The 19,029-nt window shown below is 40.6% G+C and overlaps 1 protein-coding gene across 9 annotated transcripts in view; it reads right to left on the reverse strand.

Annotated features, from left to right (window-relative positions):
- The window catches only part of RGS12 (regulator of G protein signaling 12), an 81,875-nt gene that overhangs the window by 40,044 nt on the left and 22,802 nt on the right, over positions 1 to 19,029 (reverse strand). For 7 of the 9 annotated variants that reach the window (XM_053404301.1, XM_053404297.1, XM_053404299.1 and 4 more), the window contains 2 exons: positions 4,379 to 4,400; positions 457 to 626 (listed from right to left, as the gene is read on the reverse strand). In XM_053404301.1, the coding sequence (XP_053260276.1) occupies positions 457 to 626; positions 4,379 to 4,400 (192 nt within the window). Of the gene's footprint in view, positions 1 to 456; positions 627 to 2,049; positions 2,227 to 4,378; positions 4,401 to 12,801; positions 13,201 to 19,029 lie in introns of those variants that run through there. The other 2 variants (XM_053404307.1, XM_053404306.1) reach the window with 2 other exon arrangements.

The raw sequence follows: 19,029 nt of genomic DNA on the forward strand, positions 1-19,029 counted from the left end.
AAGAAACTGCTCACAACACTCATTTTAAAGAATGCTGCACCCCTTTTCAAGCAATAATTACTTTTCCTGAGGATTAAAAAATAAAAATAAATGACACCCCCACATGGTCGCATGTAAGTGACAGTACAAGCTAACATGCAAGTCTTTAGAAAAAGCAATCTTTTTAATGTTCATGGAGGAAGCTTGAAATTTCTAGTACAAATATAATTTAACTGGTATTTGCACATCACTATTTTTATCCTGGTAGAAAGAATTTTTGACAGGCTTCGTTTAGACTTTTGGAAACATAAAACGGGCCCAAGACAACAAAAATGAGCATATTTAATGCAGGAAATTTTACATTGGAGTTAATTCTCTTTTTGAAATAAGCTAGATTTTATGCACAATTTGTGTTGGATACTTTTTGTTTATGTTAATATAAATACCAAAAAAGTTAGCATTTTGTCCCTTACTTACAGAGAAATATCTTACACCAACTGGGTCCTGCAGAAGCCGCTCAAATGAAACCGCCCAACTTGCAACTCTTCTTTCCCGATGTCGCCGGCAGCTCTGGACGCTGGGGAGGCTGGCATTGCTGCTGAGGCTGTTATCACTGACACAATCTTTCAAATCTGTGTTATTTAGCTCTGTTGTGGGAAGAAATAACCAATTAATTTATCAGCAAATTACAAAAATGCAAACTTTCCAGAAAATAAATTTCAGCTACAATTTCTGTATTAAACTGTTGTTCAGACATAACTGTTGAGCAGGAGAGCAGAATCTTGCAGAATCAGAACTTGGACCTCACAAGCTCCTCTCTCACTTGTAACCTGTACAAAACAGACTATCCCTCCCCTCCAGTGAAGTCATGCAGACTTTCTCCAATTTGATTAGAGCCCAGGATGCATATGATCATCTTAGGTTCAAGCACATCTTTGTGTCTACCATGTGGCTATCACTAAGCTGATGAAACCCAGCCCTATCTCACCGTTCTACTGGTACCAGGAGAAGCAATGAAAGTGCTGAACCAGCGTCTGGAGGTCCAAGGGGTCTTCCTGGCTAGGAAAACCTATGCCTGGCTTGGGCTAGTGCAGCAGCTACATCCACTGCTGGACTGATAGATAATTTATTATTGCATTTTTCTTTTGTTTCTGTGAGTGTCAAAGTTATAGAATTGTTTTATTGTATTGTTTTCTATTTTACTGTGGCCTACTGGTGAAGGGCAGTATACACAACTTGCAAGACACAGAGAAGGAGGGCTGGATGAAGTTATGGAAGACACACAAAAGTCAACCACCCACCTGTCACATCATGTGGACTAAGCCATACTTGTGCTCAGGGGGGGACGGGGGAATGGGGTGGTGCAAGGGGACCTTGCCCTCTACTGGGGTGAGGAACCCTTTTCAGCCCAAGGGGTGCGTTCTGCTTGGGGCAGCCTTCCAAGAGCAACATGCCAGCCTTGGTTGAGCCCAGATGCTAAAGTGGGTGGAGCAGTGGGTGTATTCTAATGCAGTGGGCTAGTTTCCACACCCACAGCTCTATCTCCACATCCTCTAGACAAGCAAAAGGCATTAATATAGGGTCTCTATTAATGACTTTAACAGTTGGAGTCGTACAGTTTTACTTTGCATTCCCACTCCAGCAGATGAAATTAAAGATCCTTCTGGTAAGTTATTAGCAATTTTATGCACACTGATAAACAAACCCTCTCTTTCTTGTTGTCCTCCTTGTTATAACATCTCCACAACTGTTACAAATAAAAATGCAAAGTGGGGAAATTGTAACTGAATGGAAAGGCAAATTCAAATAATTTTCCTATTTACCAATTTCTTGCTTTCATAAAAATACTACCAAAAATGGAACCTTTTAAAATAAAACGCTAACAATATTACTGATTGTAAGAGGTCTTTTTTAAGTTTTAGTTTAATAATCATGCCAAAAACATTTAAGCCAAGAACCACCCTTTCAAAAGAAATATTTCCCATGCAATCATTTTTACAGTGAAACAGCACAATCCTATTCAGAATGCCTATATTTCTAAATGATCATCAGCATCACTGAAGGTATTACCTGGATAGAGCTGGTAAGAGCCACTGTAGTGCCATTTAACCAAATCCTTGAAACCATTCACTGAAAACCATCCTTCTGTATCCATTCCTAACACAGATCCATTCCCCTAGAGCACGCTTGATAGATGCTCTCTGAACAGTGTGGAACATTGTTCTTTTGCAACACCTCCCACTATATTACAACATCTTCTTCAAACAACTCTTCAACAAATTACCCATTTTTTACTTGAACGTCTATTTCCCCTTATAGCCACAAGAGATATCCTCAATATGCTTGGCACAAAGCATTATAAAAAGCTGGATAAATAATTTAAAGAAAGGGCCTTCAACTGCTGTCGCTGAAGGAACATGAATTATTCACATTGTACTGGCATTGCAAGTAACGGCAGCTGATTTGGATGGCAAAGAAATGAAACACAACGTACACCTCCATGCTCCTCAAAAGACTTTTCCTGCTAGCCATTACAAGGGGAGCAGGGAGAGAAATGGTTGGGTTTGTTCTGGGTGTTCTGTCGCCTGCACTTTGACCACTGTCCTACTCATTCTTAAAGGTCCATTTCATGGTTTCCAGGAGGAAGATTACGTCACAGGACGCTCAGGCTGCTCCAACCTGGTCTCCCTGCTATTCCTTGCCCTTTTGTTCTTTTAAACTCAGTTCAGTCAGGAATCCTGGTGCAGGGACACTGCCTCTTTGACTTCCCAGGGCGGGGCGGGGACTCAGCAGCACGTTTCCGTTTTGCCTCAGGCGGTAAAACAGGATGTGCTGCCCCCGGTTTAGTGGCATGGACACAGCCCCTTTCACTTTACTGGGACAGGTAACACTGAACACTCCTTTCCTTCTCTGCCCATGCCCTTTCTCCCCCTTCCCTTTTCTAAGTTTAGCCATGGTTCTGCTAGAAGGATGTCTTTATCTAATAACCCAAAATACAAAACCAGTTACAAAGAGTGGTGAACTAAGATTAACTGGCAACCAGAACAGGCTTGAAAGAGAAACAACCATTTTTGCCCCCTTCTCAGTGATACAGATAAAAGTCTCTCCAAGAAAAACACTCAGCAGGGCCTCTAAAACCGGCCTGGAAAGAGCTGCATGAGATGATTCCCGATAGTTACTACAGAAAAAGAAGACGTGAGTGATCATTGCCAACATCTATCTCTAAAAGGATCTCTAGCATATTTCCTATCTACGAGCTACGAAGGTAAAACATTAAGAAAGGCCAATGAAACAGCTCTTCTATATTTAGATACTGATAAAATTGTAAATAAGCTTCACAATCACTAAAGGCATACCAAGGAAGGCGGAGTACACCTCACAGGCTTCAGCATGTATAAATTTTGCAACTTGAGTATACCTGTCTCTCTCTTCCTGTTTTCTTCTCCTTTTGCACTGAGTCAGTTAGTCTGGCTATGTGGACAGGGACTGTATTGTTTATTAACTTTATGGTGCTTTATAAATTATTAGTATTAGCAGCAGTAGTGATACAGGAGGAGCACTACTCTGTCAGTCTCCAGGCACTGATAGTGCCTTTAATGCAAATCCTATTTGGGCATTTTAGGTATGATTAACAAGAAGACAGGGCATCATCTGGATGAGTAATCAGGAAGAACAGATGCCTTGATATGAGATTGGCCCATTGCACAACTAGATTTTCCAGGATCACGCCCTCCTGAAGGGAGCTCCTGGCAAACCTGGACCGGGCTGGAGGATGCAGACATTCTTAGTGAACCACAACAAACACAGATCAGCATTATACTCAATAAACTCCACTGAGACATTAATATTAGGTCTCTTTTCCAAACAAATACGACTAGCCATTATGTTGATTTTATTCATTTATCTTTATCTTTTTGTTAGCCGGTTTGAAGGTAGTTTTTGTTGTTGTTGTTGTTTTACAACATGGGTAGACAACCTAAGGCCCGAGGGACGGATCTGGCCCAATTGCCTTCTAAATCCAGCCCGCGGACGGTCCGGGAATCAGCCTGTTTTTACATGAGTATAATGTGTCCTTTTATTTAAAATGCATCTCTGGGTTATTTGTGGGGACTGCCTGGTGTTTTTACATGAGTAGAATGTGTCCTTTTATTTAAAATGCATTTCTGGGTTATTTGTGGGGCATAGGAATTCATTCATAATTATTTTTTTTCAAAATATAGTCTGGCCCCCCACAAGGTCTGAGGGACAGTGGACCGGCCCCCTGCTGAAAAAGTTCGCTGACTCCTGTTTTACAATCAAGTGGTATACAAATTTTATAAAATAAGGCTGCTAAAATTATCATCCAATGCCACAGTGCCAAATTAAGAAACATCAAATATTTTCACATATTAATGCTTACCTCCATCAGACACAGCTGCACACTGCAAAGAGAGAGGGAGAAACATCAGTTACACATAAACTGCTATAGATAATGAGCATTGTTCAGTTATCAAAAGTATATGAACCAGACTTTTGTTCCAAATTCACTGATAATTTTGAGCCATCCATTGCAGCCCCTTCAGGGCAATTTCATTCTCCCCACCAATGTCAACAAACGTGTTTCCGCTGGCTATAAAGGGAATAAGATCAACTTTGGGTTGTGGATTAGTAACATTATTTGTATGTAAGGGTTTGAATCTATTCCCAAGGGTGATCAGTAGTCTTTGATTTCTCTATAATGCACAGTTAAGATAACCCAAAGGTTTCTTTTGTTCCTGTTTTGGTTTTAATGCAGACATTCAGGCCCTGCTCAAACTGAAGAGTTTATGAATTTAACATCTTAAATTGCTGCTTCTCCTACGCTCCATGTGGAACACAGGGTTTATAAAATCTTACAAGGTCCAGAATGTTTAGAAACCAAAGAGATTTTGTCCATATACAATTTAGGCTCAAAATATAAATTTGTTTCTTTCTGGCTTCTGTGTGGATTGCACTGAATATTTTTATTTATTTATTTTGCCAAATAAATAACCAGCATCAGGAGTCTAACACAATTAATCGCTGGTAAAAAATTTTCATACCATGATTCAAAATACAACCATCTTGCTTTCCAAGCCTATTCACAGCTTCTTAAAATACCTTTGTTCTGTAACTCAGTGGAAAATGTTGCCTCCCAGCAGAATTTATTATTTATCAGACTTACAGCTTCTGTCATCCCAAAGCCTTGAGGCATGGAGCTAAACTAAATTATCCAACCATTCTTCCCCTCTTTCTATTACCAAAATGCATATGAGGAAACAAAACTCCAAATAATTTAAGCTGGCATGTCTGGAAAAGAATTCCAAACCTACGTGTCAGCCACTGATGGGTGAGGTCCTTTCTCCATATTGTGAAGGGATAAGGGCAGACCAGCTCCCCAAACTGGGGTTTAGCTACCCCTTCTTTAGACCTTTCCCCCACTCCTTACAAAGGGGGAGTGAACAATTTCAGATTTTAGTGCAGCTGTGATTAAGCAGCCTCTCCTCACCCTAGCTAAAGGTAGCACTGCACGCCATTCTTCTTATTTGGCAGTGAATGTGAAGCAGGAGTGCTCTCTCCTGACATTGAGTTTAGTCCAGGTTTCTCTTATCTGCATGACATCAACATTCCGCAGAACCTGGAAACTTACAGAGCTATTTTTTTAAAGAAAATAAATGTGTGTTTTTAAAGCAACTTTCTTTTTAAAATTTACAAACCGATATACCCGTAATTTTTGCTCTATAAGACTCACTTTTTCCCTCCTAAAAAGTAAGAGGAAATGTGTGTGCGTCTTATGGAGCGAATGCAGGCTGCACAGCTATCACAGAAGCCAGAACAGCAAGAGGGATTGCTGCTTTCACTGCACAGCGATCCCTCTTGCTGTTCTGGCTTCTGAGATTCAGAATATTTTTTTCCTTGTTTTCCTCCTCCAAAAACTAGGTGCATCTTGTGGTCTGGTGCGTCTTATAGAGCAAAAAATACGGTAATTCTGTGTATCAAGTGAGTCCCTTGAGAAATGTAGCAATCACTACATTAGTTTCTTGATGTCCTTGTTTTGCTTCCAAGTTCACTATTAGATGGAATAAAACTTCCACTTTACTCACAGAGTGATCCAAAGAGATTTACATTAAAAGCAATTAAAAACAACATTTCGTACTATGCACAGCAGCACCATGTGGAAAACCTATCAGAACTGCAGATTGGAATATTTAGCATAAAACTGAAATTAGATTTTCCGTTATAAAAGATTAAAGTGATGAAGGATTTTAAAAATTTTTGGTAGTAAGTTCCTCATTAGTTTCCCCCCAACTTAACACAATTGGCTTAATAAAGGGATTTTGACTTTTTCAGTCTAGGTTTTTTTGGGGGGTGGGGGCAGCAGCTAGGTACAGTGGTACCTCGGGTTAAGAACTTAATTCGTTCTGGAGATCCGTTCTCAACCTGAAACTGTTCTTAACCTGAAGCACCACTTTAGCTAATGGGCTCTCCTGCTGCCGCTGCGCTGCACAATTTCTGTTCTCATTCTGAAGCAAAGTTCTTAACCTGAGGTAATATTTCTGGGTTAGCGGAATCTGTAACCTGAAGCGTATGTAACCTGAGGTACCACTGTACTAACATCATCAGCTTTGGGATTACTTTGGGCTATTATTAATTGACCTTCACCCCCAGAAGTGCACTCCATTGCCTTTTGAGACAGATGGATGCCAACAATCATGGTTTTTAAAGTACTGAACTTTTGCAAATGGTTGCATGGCCATCTGCCATGGATGCTGTAGCTGAGATTCCTGAACTTCAGGGGGTGGACTACATGATCCTTGGGGTCCCTTCCAACTCTACAATTCTACAATTCTATGACTACTGGATTGTCTATGGGATATGTATTTGTGGGAAATGAAAGGTATGTAAATAAACTGACTATGGTTCTTTTTTTACCCATTTCTTCGTGTAGGCTTTTTATTTCTAAAGACTGACTGTAGACAAATGCCTGTCACATCCTGTTCTCGTTGCTTCCAGCATGCAGATGGTTGAACTGTAAACCAACCAGCAACTGCCACAATTTAGGGCCAAGTAATGAACTGTTAGTTTAGACAATAAACCTTTTTTTAAAAAAAAATGCAGAACATTATGATAGCCGAGATCTTCCCCCATCCCTGCCAATTTATTAATCTTTTCAACACACTTTCTCAGTTCCAGTAACTCCACAGGAATACTGACTGGCACAATAACAATTAAAAAAAAAATCTAGGGAGATGTGTGACAGCTACTTAAGTCTTCCCTACCTCTTATTCTCAGTATTTGCCTATTTACAGGAATGTAATCAAATAAATCATTTGCAACAGTTGAGTGTTTCAACCCTAAACAAGATCCCTATTTCACACAATCACAGATTATTTATATATGTTAAGTGTCTGCCTGCTTGAGGATCACACAGTTGCTTCCATTCACAAATCTGGCATTTGACTGCATATGAAACATTTATAAAACAGTTCAGAAAAAGATTAGGATATTTAGAATTGATATCTAAAGTGGACACAATCCACCTGCCACTTTGATACTCCAATCCCAGACTACTGAAGGGAAGCAATTTTGATCATGATTCCCAAGCCGGGAAATGACCCTTAATATACAAAATTGTATAGATCTATTTGCCTTCTTAAGATGTATCATAAGATTATTCCCTAAAAGATATTCTCTTTTCTGTCTCTTTTTTTGCTGATAAGCAATTTAAAAGGGTATCCCTCATAAATGCCTTAGGGTCCTTGCAAATTATTTCAATGATAGGAACTGATTCAGTATTACTGTCCAAATATTACAGCCATTTCTTTATTAAGCAGAAGAAACTTGTTTAGGTGACAATATTCCTAGTATCATTATATCTAGCAAAATTTAATTCTAAACTTGGGGCCTGCTTTGCCTAGGTCTGTGCAGCAACACGACAAGCCATTGCTTTGTCAGTCAACTTTGCAGAAAAGTGTGTGTTGGTGGGGAACCAATATTTAATATTTAACCTGCATAGCATCACCTGATCCAGATGGAAGACATAGAGCTGGGTGTCAACAGCATACTCATGACACTGTGCCCCCAAACCCCAATGACCACAGCCAACACCTCCATATAGATGTTACAAAGCAGGGAGGACAGGATGGAGCCCTTCAGATCCCACCACACAAATGCCATGGGGTTGAAGTGAAGTCCCCCCCGTAACAATGTACCCTCAGATCTTAACCAAGGAAGATAACATGGCTGATGGTATTAAAAGCTACTGAGAGACTAGGGAGAATTAACAGGGTCCAGATCCCCTGTGCCTCTTGATCTGGGTGACCAAATGGGTTAACCCAGGCTTGAAGCCAGATTGAAATGGGCCTTGTACTAAACCACTTCCAAGTATTAAATCTGCTTCCCCAACGAGTCATCAGTTTTTATTACAAGCTGATGGAGAAAATAGCTATTACCAAAATTAGAAGCATGTATACAACATAATGATATGGTTTCCAAACTCCTATTTTATAAACAAATAGTGAGCCCTCTAGTGTATCTAGCACAGCGTAACCTACCATATTAATTATAAAAGCTACTTCCTTCCCTGAAGTATAAAGGTAAAGGTAAAGGGACCCCTGACCATTAGGTCCAGTCGTGGCTGACTCTGGGGTTGCGGAGCTCATCTCACTTTATTGGCCGAGGGAGCCGGCGTACAGCTTCCGGGTCATGTGGCCAGCATGATTAAGCCACTTCTGGCAAACCAGAGCAGCACACAGAAACGCCGTTTACCTTTCCGCTGGAGTGGTACCTATTTAACTACTTGCACTTTGACGTGTTTTCGAACTGCTAGGTTGGCAGGAGCAGGGACCGAGCAACGGGAGCTCACCCCCTCGCAGGGATTCGAACCGCCAACCTTCTGATCGGCAAGCCCTAGGCTCTGTGGTTTAACCCACAGCACCACCCGCATCCCTTCCCCGAAGTACACCATGTGTCAAATTAAGATCCAACTGGACAAAAAACCAACCTTATTTTCTTGTCTCATGAATCTACCACATTTTACTCTTTTACCTTGATTAATGAACAGTACAATCCTACACCTGTCAACTTAGAAGCAAGTCCAAAAGAGTTCAGCAGAGCTTTACTTCCAGACAGTGGCATAGCGTGGGGGGTGCAGGGGGGGCTGGCCGCACCGGGCGCAACATCTGGGGGTTAGGGTTAGGGGGCGCAAATCCATGGGTTGGGGGCGCAAATCCACGGGTTAGGGGGCGCAAATTACTTGCCTTGCCTCTGGTGCTGACAACCCACGCTACGCCACTGCTTCCAGATAAACGCATATGGAATTGTAGCCAAAAATCAGTATTATAGACAAGAAGAAAAATAAATGATGTTCAAACTATGTTGCACTCTTAGTGATAGAAAGCTCTCCTTATTGGGGATAATTTTTAAAGATACCCTGAAGATACCTGGCCAATGCCTGCTCCTCCGCCTCTCCCCTCCTTAAGATTTTGCCATCTTCTTCAATGCTATAATTGAATCTATTTGCTCTGACACCCCTCTCTCCTCCCTCTTCCAGATCTCCCTCCTTCACAACCTTTGTCAACTCTTTTTCTCGTTGTTTAACTTTGACCCTTGAACTACAACCACTTGCTGGCTGCAATGAGGGGGTGTGTGTGTGTGTGTGTGTGTGTGTGTGGAATGTACTGTACAAAAGGTAAAAAAATCACATCTGTTGACTTGTGGTTCCTGGATGGTCACTCTCAAGTTAATACATTCCTTGGGCTACTTTACCTGGCCCTTCACTATTCTCTCTATATTTAGTATCTTTCAACACTACGAAAGATACTGACAACCTTGGAATTATTATCTCTGAGGACAGGTTACTGTTTTAAATGTTCTTCATTGTTTCTACATTCTTTAGACATGTTTTTACCTCTACTGTATTGTTTTACCACTTTGTTGATTGCTACTCTGGGCTCCTTTGGGAGGAAGGACAGGATAGAAATAAAATCAACAAATAAAACAGTAGTTTATATGCTGATGAAATCCTCTTCTACTTCTGAACCAGTCTTGCATCTCCAAGTGCTTCTCTAATATTTCCCCTTGTATGCTTTATGGTTCTCTCAAGCTAAGAATGTCCAAAAACAGTATTTTCACCTTTTTTATTTGTATGCATTTTCTTAATTTATGCCTTCAACATTTGAGTCAAGGCAATTTATGAACATATAAAAACCGCTAAAATAGTTTTAAAAATGGTACAAAAAATAACAAGACAGGTTTAAAAATAATACAAAATGAGCAGAGGCACCTTCTCATGAAGCTGGAGAAGCCTGTAGAAATAAAAATGTCTTCCGTTGTTTCTAGAAAGTAAAAATAGTGGGTGCCTGTGCAATACCTCAACAAGAATGGTGTTCTACGGAACAGAGGCAGCCACACTAAAAGCCTTGCCCAAGTTAGTGTGGGGATGGTACTTGAAGGAGAAACTCTTCTGCAGAATGCAGCAACTGACTGGGTATACAAGCAATAAGGCACTCTCTGAAGTAACCTTGTCCTTATTTGCGTAAAGCCCTAATACTACAAACACTTAAACATGGCCTGGTAGCACATTGGTAAAGGTAAAGGGACCCCTGACCATTAGGTCCAGTCGTGGCCGACTCTGGGGTTGTGGTGCTCATCTCGATTTATTGACCGGGTCATGTGGCCAGCATGACTAAGCCGCTTCTGGCGAACCAGAGCAGCGCATGGAAACACCGTTTACCTTCCCGCCAGAGCGGTAACTATTTATCTACTTGCACTTTGATGTGCTTTTGAACTGCTAGGTTGGCAGGAGCAAGGACCGAGCAACGGGAGCTCACCCCGTCGCCGGGATTCGAACCGCCAACCTTCTGATCAGCAAGCCCTAGGCTCAGTGGTTTATCCCACAGCGCCACCTGCGTCCCCCCCCATACTTCTCCTTTAATCCCTATACAGTGGTACCTCTGGTTGCGAACGGGATCCGTTCCGGAGCCCTGTTCGCAACCTGAGCAGAACGCAACCCGCGTCTGCGTGTTGCAATTCACCACTTCTGCACATGCGCGTGACATCATTTTGAGCGTCGGCGCATGCGACAAAACCTGGAAGTAATCCTTTCTGGTACTTCTGGGTTGCCACGGGACGCAGCCTGAAAAGATTTAACCCGAAGCATCTTTAACCCAAGGTATGACTGTACTGGCTTCCAGCCATTCCAGGCCTTGCACAAGCCAGAACCCCTCTCCCAGTCTCTCACCTGCCCCCATCTCCTTCCTCTTGTATCCTAGCACACACCAACTTGTGTCTTTCACTTTTTAAGCACCCTCACCAACCATCAGGTGGTTTCCCTACTCACTGCAACGACAGCTGCTTTCTCCATTGCTGCCCCTTCTGCCTGAAATTGCTTCGCAGAAAGTTTCAGAGACCAGCTTCTTTCTTTATTTCAAGTCCCTCCTCAAAACTCACATTTTTCATGAAGCCTGTGGAACAACCCTCAGACCCTAACCTTACTGTAACTAAACCTCAGTAGGTGCAGCTGAAGTAATTGCATATTCTTCCCATTTACCCTGATATCCCTTCCCCTGTTGTTCTCTTTGTGTCTATTTTTTAGATTGTAAAGTTTCATGATTACACAACAACAACGCATATGAGAAACAACCTGAATGGTATATAAATTATTGCTGTTATCACACAGCAGATACGCCTGTTCTGCTGCTGAGATCTAGAGTGTTTCATGTGATGTTCTGTACTGGTACTTTTCAACTCTCCCCATCTGGCAACAGCCCCTCACCCTCTGAAAGCTCTCCTGGCAGATAAAGGGGCTCTTGATCATGACATGAAGCACCCTCTCTTGGGTCTTCCTGGTTTCTGGTCAATGTTTCTATTTTGCAAATTATATTTTTGCAAACACAGAGATTATGCATATTCAATATTTTCATTTAAATTAAAAAATTCAAATGACACACAACCTCTCTGGATGTAAGTATGAAAATAAATATTATTTTAAAAGCACTGCCTAAACATAAAAATATAAGTATTACTATTATGAAATGAATGCCTTAAAAAGATGTATTTTACTTTCTGCATATTTTCATCCCCGGTTCCTGCCCCAGTTATCACTCATTCATTTTACTTTTATATTTTTTTTAAAGAAAAGGACAGATATATACCAGACATTTCTTACAGAGGAAATTGAAGCAGGTTATTTTTAAAACACCAAAAAGTAACAAAGTAACTGTAATAAATGATAATTTCTGTTGTGCAGGAAGCTGATTCATCACAATTTGATAACATTCCTTTACTTCAGAATGATTTTAAAAATTATTTTCTTTCCACTTCTAAAATTGTCTACTTGCATAAAAACAATAAAGCAAGAAGAAGACAAAGATGATAGTCTTTTTCTTGCCATGTTAAAGAAATTATTACAAGACACTGGTGTCAAAAAAATTCAACTCAAATTTAAAAAAATAAAAGGTTTTTCCTCCAAAATAGAAATGCATTTGTGTGGTTTATTGCAAACAGACAAGAAGACATAAGCAATCTGTACCATTTATAGATGATTGTCAAATTTGCTTTTCATCTTGAAACATCTCTGATAAAGTTAATATTTACACACTAAAATTTGATGAGTAAAACAAAAAACTTGTAAAACTGCTGCTATGTAGTTTCTTTCACATAACTCCCATAATCAACATTTGTTTTTTAAAATTATTTTTTCACAAAATACAATTTCAGCTATAAGTTTCAAAAGTCTTAATATGGAATAATAACAATCTATAATTCTGGTCTCTAATCTCCAATGCAAGACAGTCCCTTGTGACAAGCAATCATATTGCTTACCTGTTCATCGTAAGAAAAAGCAGTTATTTTTGCCAGAAGCACCTTTCCTAAATTCATCTTTACTTTAGATGGTGGAGCATTTCTTAAATAAAATAGGTTCTCAAGAGCTTAAGTGCACCATCCAATACTCCGCACTGCCTGTGCAAAATGCCTACAAAGTTTAAAGGCATTTCACATGTTCTATTTTACTCCCTTTATGTTACCAATAGCAACCAGCCACCGCAGAACGCTCCAGTTCATCATGGATCAGATTGTATCTCGACTATCTCACAGAACAAGGATAGTTTGGAGAATTGGGGCTGTGGTATTTAACAAATCCTGTCTGTAGCAAATAACATAACACACTTTATTCAGTCTGAAATGGTGCGTTTGCAGAAGAACACTATATTTAGGTCTGTGCATCTGCCATGGCTGCAAGAGTGCAAAAATGGGCAAGGTGTGGCAGTAGGTATAGAATTCAGCTTCCAGAGCATCTCAGATTTATATTTTTAAAAGGAGGTTTCCAGTCCTCATAGCTGCAAAGATAGCAAGGTTTGCTGAATCTCAGATACCTGCTGGGTTGCTGAATAATTGGTTTGAGGAGCAGCTTTGAAGTCTTTGTCCCTTCCACTACTGGAAAAAGGTAATATATCAGGATTATCGAAAATCAGTGTGTATGCGTATGTTGTATTCAATGCTCCTTAAAAACAGGTGGTGCAAAATTATACAGGAATGCAATAGTCTATTATCCGGGACCCTTTACCAAAACTAATAGCAAAGGTTGAAGACTGCTCTTCTATATAAAACAACAAACTGGGGACAGAACTAGATTTAATGTTTGAGATAAAGTATAATAAATGTGACACAGCAGAGTATGTATTTGTCATGAAGGTCTGCACAACCCCTGCCTGTCTACCAATATTGCCTGTCCATCAAAGACTCCATTGCTCAAAGGTGGGATAAGCATGTCTCAAGCATCCCCACTCCCCTTATATAATAGTGTTTTTTCTTTAGTTATCTTTAGAGGCAGCAGTGTGCGGAAGTAACAGGATGTCCCGGGAGGTGTGCTGTCTTCCAGCTGCAAAGATTCACAATGTGACAGAGAAACTGCCAAATCTTATAGAGTCCACTGACACCAACCCCTTCTCTTTTTGATTCATGTGGGTACAAACAATACTGCCAAACACAGCCTTTGACATATGAGACTCTGGCCAGGAGGCTGAAGGGCCTTGAGACATAGGTGTTTTTAAATCTCTCCTTTCTATTGAAGGTCTTGGTCCAGGAAGAGAGAGGAAAATACTGGAAGTAAACCACTGACTGCGCAGGTGGTGTTGTCAGGAAGGATTTGGCTTCTTAGACCATAGTCTCCACTTCCTTGAGGAAGGACTTCTGGCCAGACATGGGTTGCACCTCACAGTGGTCGGCAAGAATGTGTTTGGAGAATGGGGAAATCACAAAGGAAGAGTATATATGAGTAGCCAATAGTTGCAGGGAGAAGGGAGAAGGTCAGGCCAAAGCTCAGAATGAACTCAGGCTTGCAAGAGAGGTTAAACATAACATTTTAAAAGCTTTCTTCAGTCATGTTCAAAGAAAGAGGAGGAACAAACAAGTAGTAAATCCTCTATGTGCAGAGGATATAGGTGAGAGTGACTTTAACTTTTTTTCCTTCAAAGGAACATCTTGAAGATCCATACACAAGCCAGGCACATAAGTTGAACCAGGCAAAGCTTACTCAAGGTGTCAGAGTAGCTTTGGAGTCCCACAACGTGACACTCGTGAGCACTACCTTCCCACAGACAACCTGAGTACTCTGAATTTTAATTTCTTTTCTTTTTTTAATGAGTTTTTAGGATTACTCCTTGAGGGTAATGTGGCAATGGGCAGGGACAGACCTGATGCTGGATTTCCTAAACAAGAACTGCCTTGCTTCATTAATGCAATGGGATTTACGTCTAAGTAAGCATACTCCTGGTACCCTCTAAGGCGAGGGTTTTGGGTTTTTTCCCCCTGAAAGAGAGACTCAACAAATCCAGGAAAGAGGTAGATAGATACTGGTTTGGGGCAATTATTGGCAGATGTAAAAACAAAAACAACCCCCCCCCATTATGTTACAAGCAAATATAATTTTCAGTGTTTTTCACAAAGAATCAAAGACAGTTCTATCAATGGGTTTCTGTCTCAAAAGAGCCCCCTTCCCAGGGAAGCAAATAAGTTTGTTTTTGCACTGCATATTATTTGTTCCAGCAGCATTAAATAACTAAACCAATAAATGAAGTAATGTATTAAGTGGCCTCAAGATTAAAATATTTTGCCTTGATCAGTATTGTGGACTAATATTCTCTTTTCAGTTGTCAAAGCTCTGAACCCAATTTGGGTTCTAGAATCATAGAATTGTACAGTTTGAAGAGACCCCAGGGATCATCTAGTCCAGCCCCCTGCAATGCAGGAATCTCAGCTAAAGCATCTGTGACAGATGGCCATCCAACCTCTGATTTAAAAACCTCCAATGGAGGAGAGCCCACCACCTCCTGAGGGAAATCATTCTCCTGTTGAACAGCTCAGAAAATTCTACCCAATGTTTAGCCTCAATCAGCCTGAGCTGTGCTGAGCTGCAACTTTCTCCCCCTCCTTTCCCTTCTCTGCGTGCAAAGTTCCTCTGCATAGTTTGTGTTCCGCACATGATTCACTGACACAACCCCATCCCCTTCAGACCAATTGACACTGATAAGGCTCATTACTTGGTGTCCAGGGTGGTTCTCATGCTGAACATCTGAGTCAGATGTTCAGCATGCAAGTCACCCTGGCTGATCCCAGCGGCTGCTGTGCTGGGAAGGGAAGAGGCTCACTCATGTAGCAAGCTGCACTATACCTAGGGCCGTCTTTACCCGGGGGGTGCAAGCGGTGTGGGGTACCCGGGGGCCAAATTTTGGGGGGCACCTGGTGCCCGCTGCTGAAGTCGCTTAAGCTCTTAACTATCTACCTGTCATGAAATAATATATAATTTTGATCAAGCTGGAAAAACAAAATACATATATACCTAGGTATTATCGAAATGTATACCTACTGTTTCACTAAAGGACTTTCGACTTCGTGCGCTCATTTACCAAAGATGCGCCGTGCCAGCGGTGTGCTTATCATTCACAATGGCGGCGCTTGTCATTCACAACGGCACCGTGCACGCGAAAGTAACTCTTACATCAAAATATTACGTTACATATTGTATTAAGCTGCTATGCGGCAGCGGGGTCAGTGGCACCTTTGACATGACTGATGTTTCTCCTAAGGAGGTGCCTAAACAATACTTGTAAGTTTAAGTGTGGTGGTGTTGTATACTTAAGTATAAGTGTATTGTAAATAAATGAGCAAGTAAAAAAGTTTGTTTCTTTTTCCTCCCTTCTTTCGTAAGCAAGAGATAAGGCATGGTGTCTGACATAAGCATAATAAAAATTAATTTGGGGGCTAAACTAAATTTGGGGGCGCTGGGTGGATCTTTGCACCCCGGCAGCACATATGCTAAAGACAGCGCTGACTATACCAGGCCAAACTATTTCTCCGTTTAGTCTACTCTTACTGGCAGTGGCTGGCTCTCTAAGGATCTCAGGCTGGCTCTCTAAGGATCTCAGGAAGAGAGAGAGGTCTTTTTCATTACTGGCCAGACAATCCTTTTCACTGGAGATGCAAAGGATCAAAGCAGAGACCTCCTGTATGCCAAGGATGTGCTCTGTCACTGAGCAAACAAATGCTGAGAAGGGGAGGTGGGTGTTGGTGCAAATGGCACAGCCTTCTGCACTTCTCACAAGCTTTTTACTGGGAAGCGTAAAGAGGGAGAGGGCAGCTGCTGCTCTGCTCCTTCAAGGCCACATTGTCTCTCCACTCCACCCACAAATTCAGCCCATGAAGAAAAACACACAGGCAGAGGATAGCAGGTGCTAGGGGATAGGGTCGGAGTTCAAAACCTGTGGCTTTCTCAGAAGGAATACTGGACTGTCTGCTGTTCAGGACACTAAATTATAGGAACTCATGTTCTCTTCCAGCAAGGCAGTTCTTAAGTATGAATAGCCAGATCTGTTTAATCAAGGAATTTCTTAACTAGGACAGTTAGGGGTGGAACCTCCATTTATGAAGGCCGTATATCTTGTGTTAGCAGCAGCTCCCAGCAGGAAATAACAAGAGTTAGTGAAGATATGAAACACACCAAATACGTTAGTGTTATATATATGGGAATGGGAAGAATGCTGTATAAATATTCAAATTTAACTAATAGATTGACTAACCCTTCAATGATTAAGCTATTAAAGTTTCAATTAAATTTCAGTCTTAATAATAATCCTTTTAAAACAATGAGATTGTATAGCAAAAATGTATTCTCCCTAGAGAATCTACTTCAAAGAAAAAACTGTATCCAAGCATTCAAATGTCACTCTTAAGAAAACTGAACATGTTTTTCAGGATATGGTTGAAACTTACAATACCAATAAAAAATATGCTATCCAATGCATGCTAGCACTGAAGCAAGTCCAATTCTACTCATAAGTTTGTAGCCACAAAGGATTTTTTAGAAGACAATTTTTTTGCGTATTAAAAATGTGCTTGTTTTATTTTCTTTACCAGTAAGAATAAGGATAGCCAAGAAATAGCCACAAAAATACGTAAGGTCTCTTTTAACGACCTGTTGAAGATAGATATGCCTACCAGTGAGGTGTGTGTGTGTGTGTGTGTGTTTTACTGGAATGTATTTCATTAACAATCTAGCCAGGGCATATTGTTCCCCTTCCTTTTTTAATGACACAGAGCCTTTAGAATACTTCTCTGTGTTTCATTTAAGACACATTAAACATTTTTAAAAACTGAAACATCCCCGTCTCAAACTTTATCTGAGTCATGAAAACCCCTAACGGGTAGGTCTACCAAATAAACATACAAAGAACCATCAAACCATGCAGTCAAATTATTTTTATACATGAGGAGCTGCCATTGTTTAATGCATTTAATTATTCTTAGAAAAATGACAGTGCACAGTGTTGCATAAGTACCTACTGGAAAACCACTTTACTGCTGACTTACACAATAAAAGAATTAAATATAAAAATTATCAGTTAGCATTAATAGAGGGGGGAAATCATCTGGACAGAATGTAGACTTTTACAGGAACTATATGGAAGACCTTGCAACTGAAGGCTGTCCTTTAAGTCACTTTCTTGAGTTCCATATACACTATTAGATAAAAGAAGCATACTTACGTGACTAAAGTTGCAAAGTTCCTCCATGTACAAGTTGTCCCTAAGGGACTTCTCTCTCATGTTAAGGAAAGTTTCCTACGAACACACATGCTTACTTCTCCTGTCCAGTAAAACAAATGAAACTAAGGTGCCTCTTCTTCCTTCCTTCGCAGTGGAGACCCACCCAGACTAAGCACCAGTTTGTGTATCTACCCATCAAAAGAAAAAGAAAAAACAGCTTGCACTCAAGGCTTTAAATTGTTGCTGTGACTGTCTCTGCATAACAATGAACCCTCCACAGAGACTGCATACTAGTGGTTCATAGGTTCAGTGTGAACTGTATAGAAAAACTTTAAACTAGCTCTAAAATCAAACAGCAACTTTATACAGCTTGTTCCCATTTTCTCTGTTTCTCGGCATGTAGCTGCATGTTCCTTCAAGATTGCAATCACATGCAAGCCTATTATGCTATTTGCTTCATCCTACTTGTCTGTTCCTTGCTCCTTTGACTAAGCAAAAGAAGGTTACAGAATTCTTTTTCCTTGTGCAACAGGATTCTCATACATTTCAGTACCACACCCATTTATTTTAACTCACAAGCCTATGAAGTACTGAGGATACGTCTATTATGTCATAGCATTAGTCAAACTCCAACCAGAAAAAAGTCATTTGCGTAGCTAAAAATGACTACTTCTGAATATACTATATAAAAATATATATAGGATATTGCCACCCCAGTAATGAATTGTTCATTTTTTTAGAAGCTTGCTACATTTTGAAAATCAAGCTTTCCGAGCTACATTCTATTCAGTGTTCACTTTTTGAAGACTAGGAGAGACTCTCCCCGCTTACACATACACACACACAATGATGAAGGCTAGGCATTGTTATGAAAGCAGGGATTTAGTTACAAGGCATCAAACCGAGAACCTAGGCAAATTTATAACACAAATTCCACATGTTCAGCAGCACCACCTATATTATAAGAATATTTAGCATGCATGCATTAAATGGCCTCATTTGCATGCCA

The sequence above is a fragment of the Podarcis raffonei genome, chromosome 9 (assembly GCF_027172205.1).
Source record: "Podarcis raffonei isolate rPodRaf1 chromosome 9, rPodRaf1.pri, whole genome shotgun sequence".
NCBI lineage: Eukaryota > Metazoa > Chordata > Lepidosauria > Squamata > Lacertidae > Podarcis > Podarcis raffonei.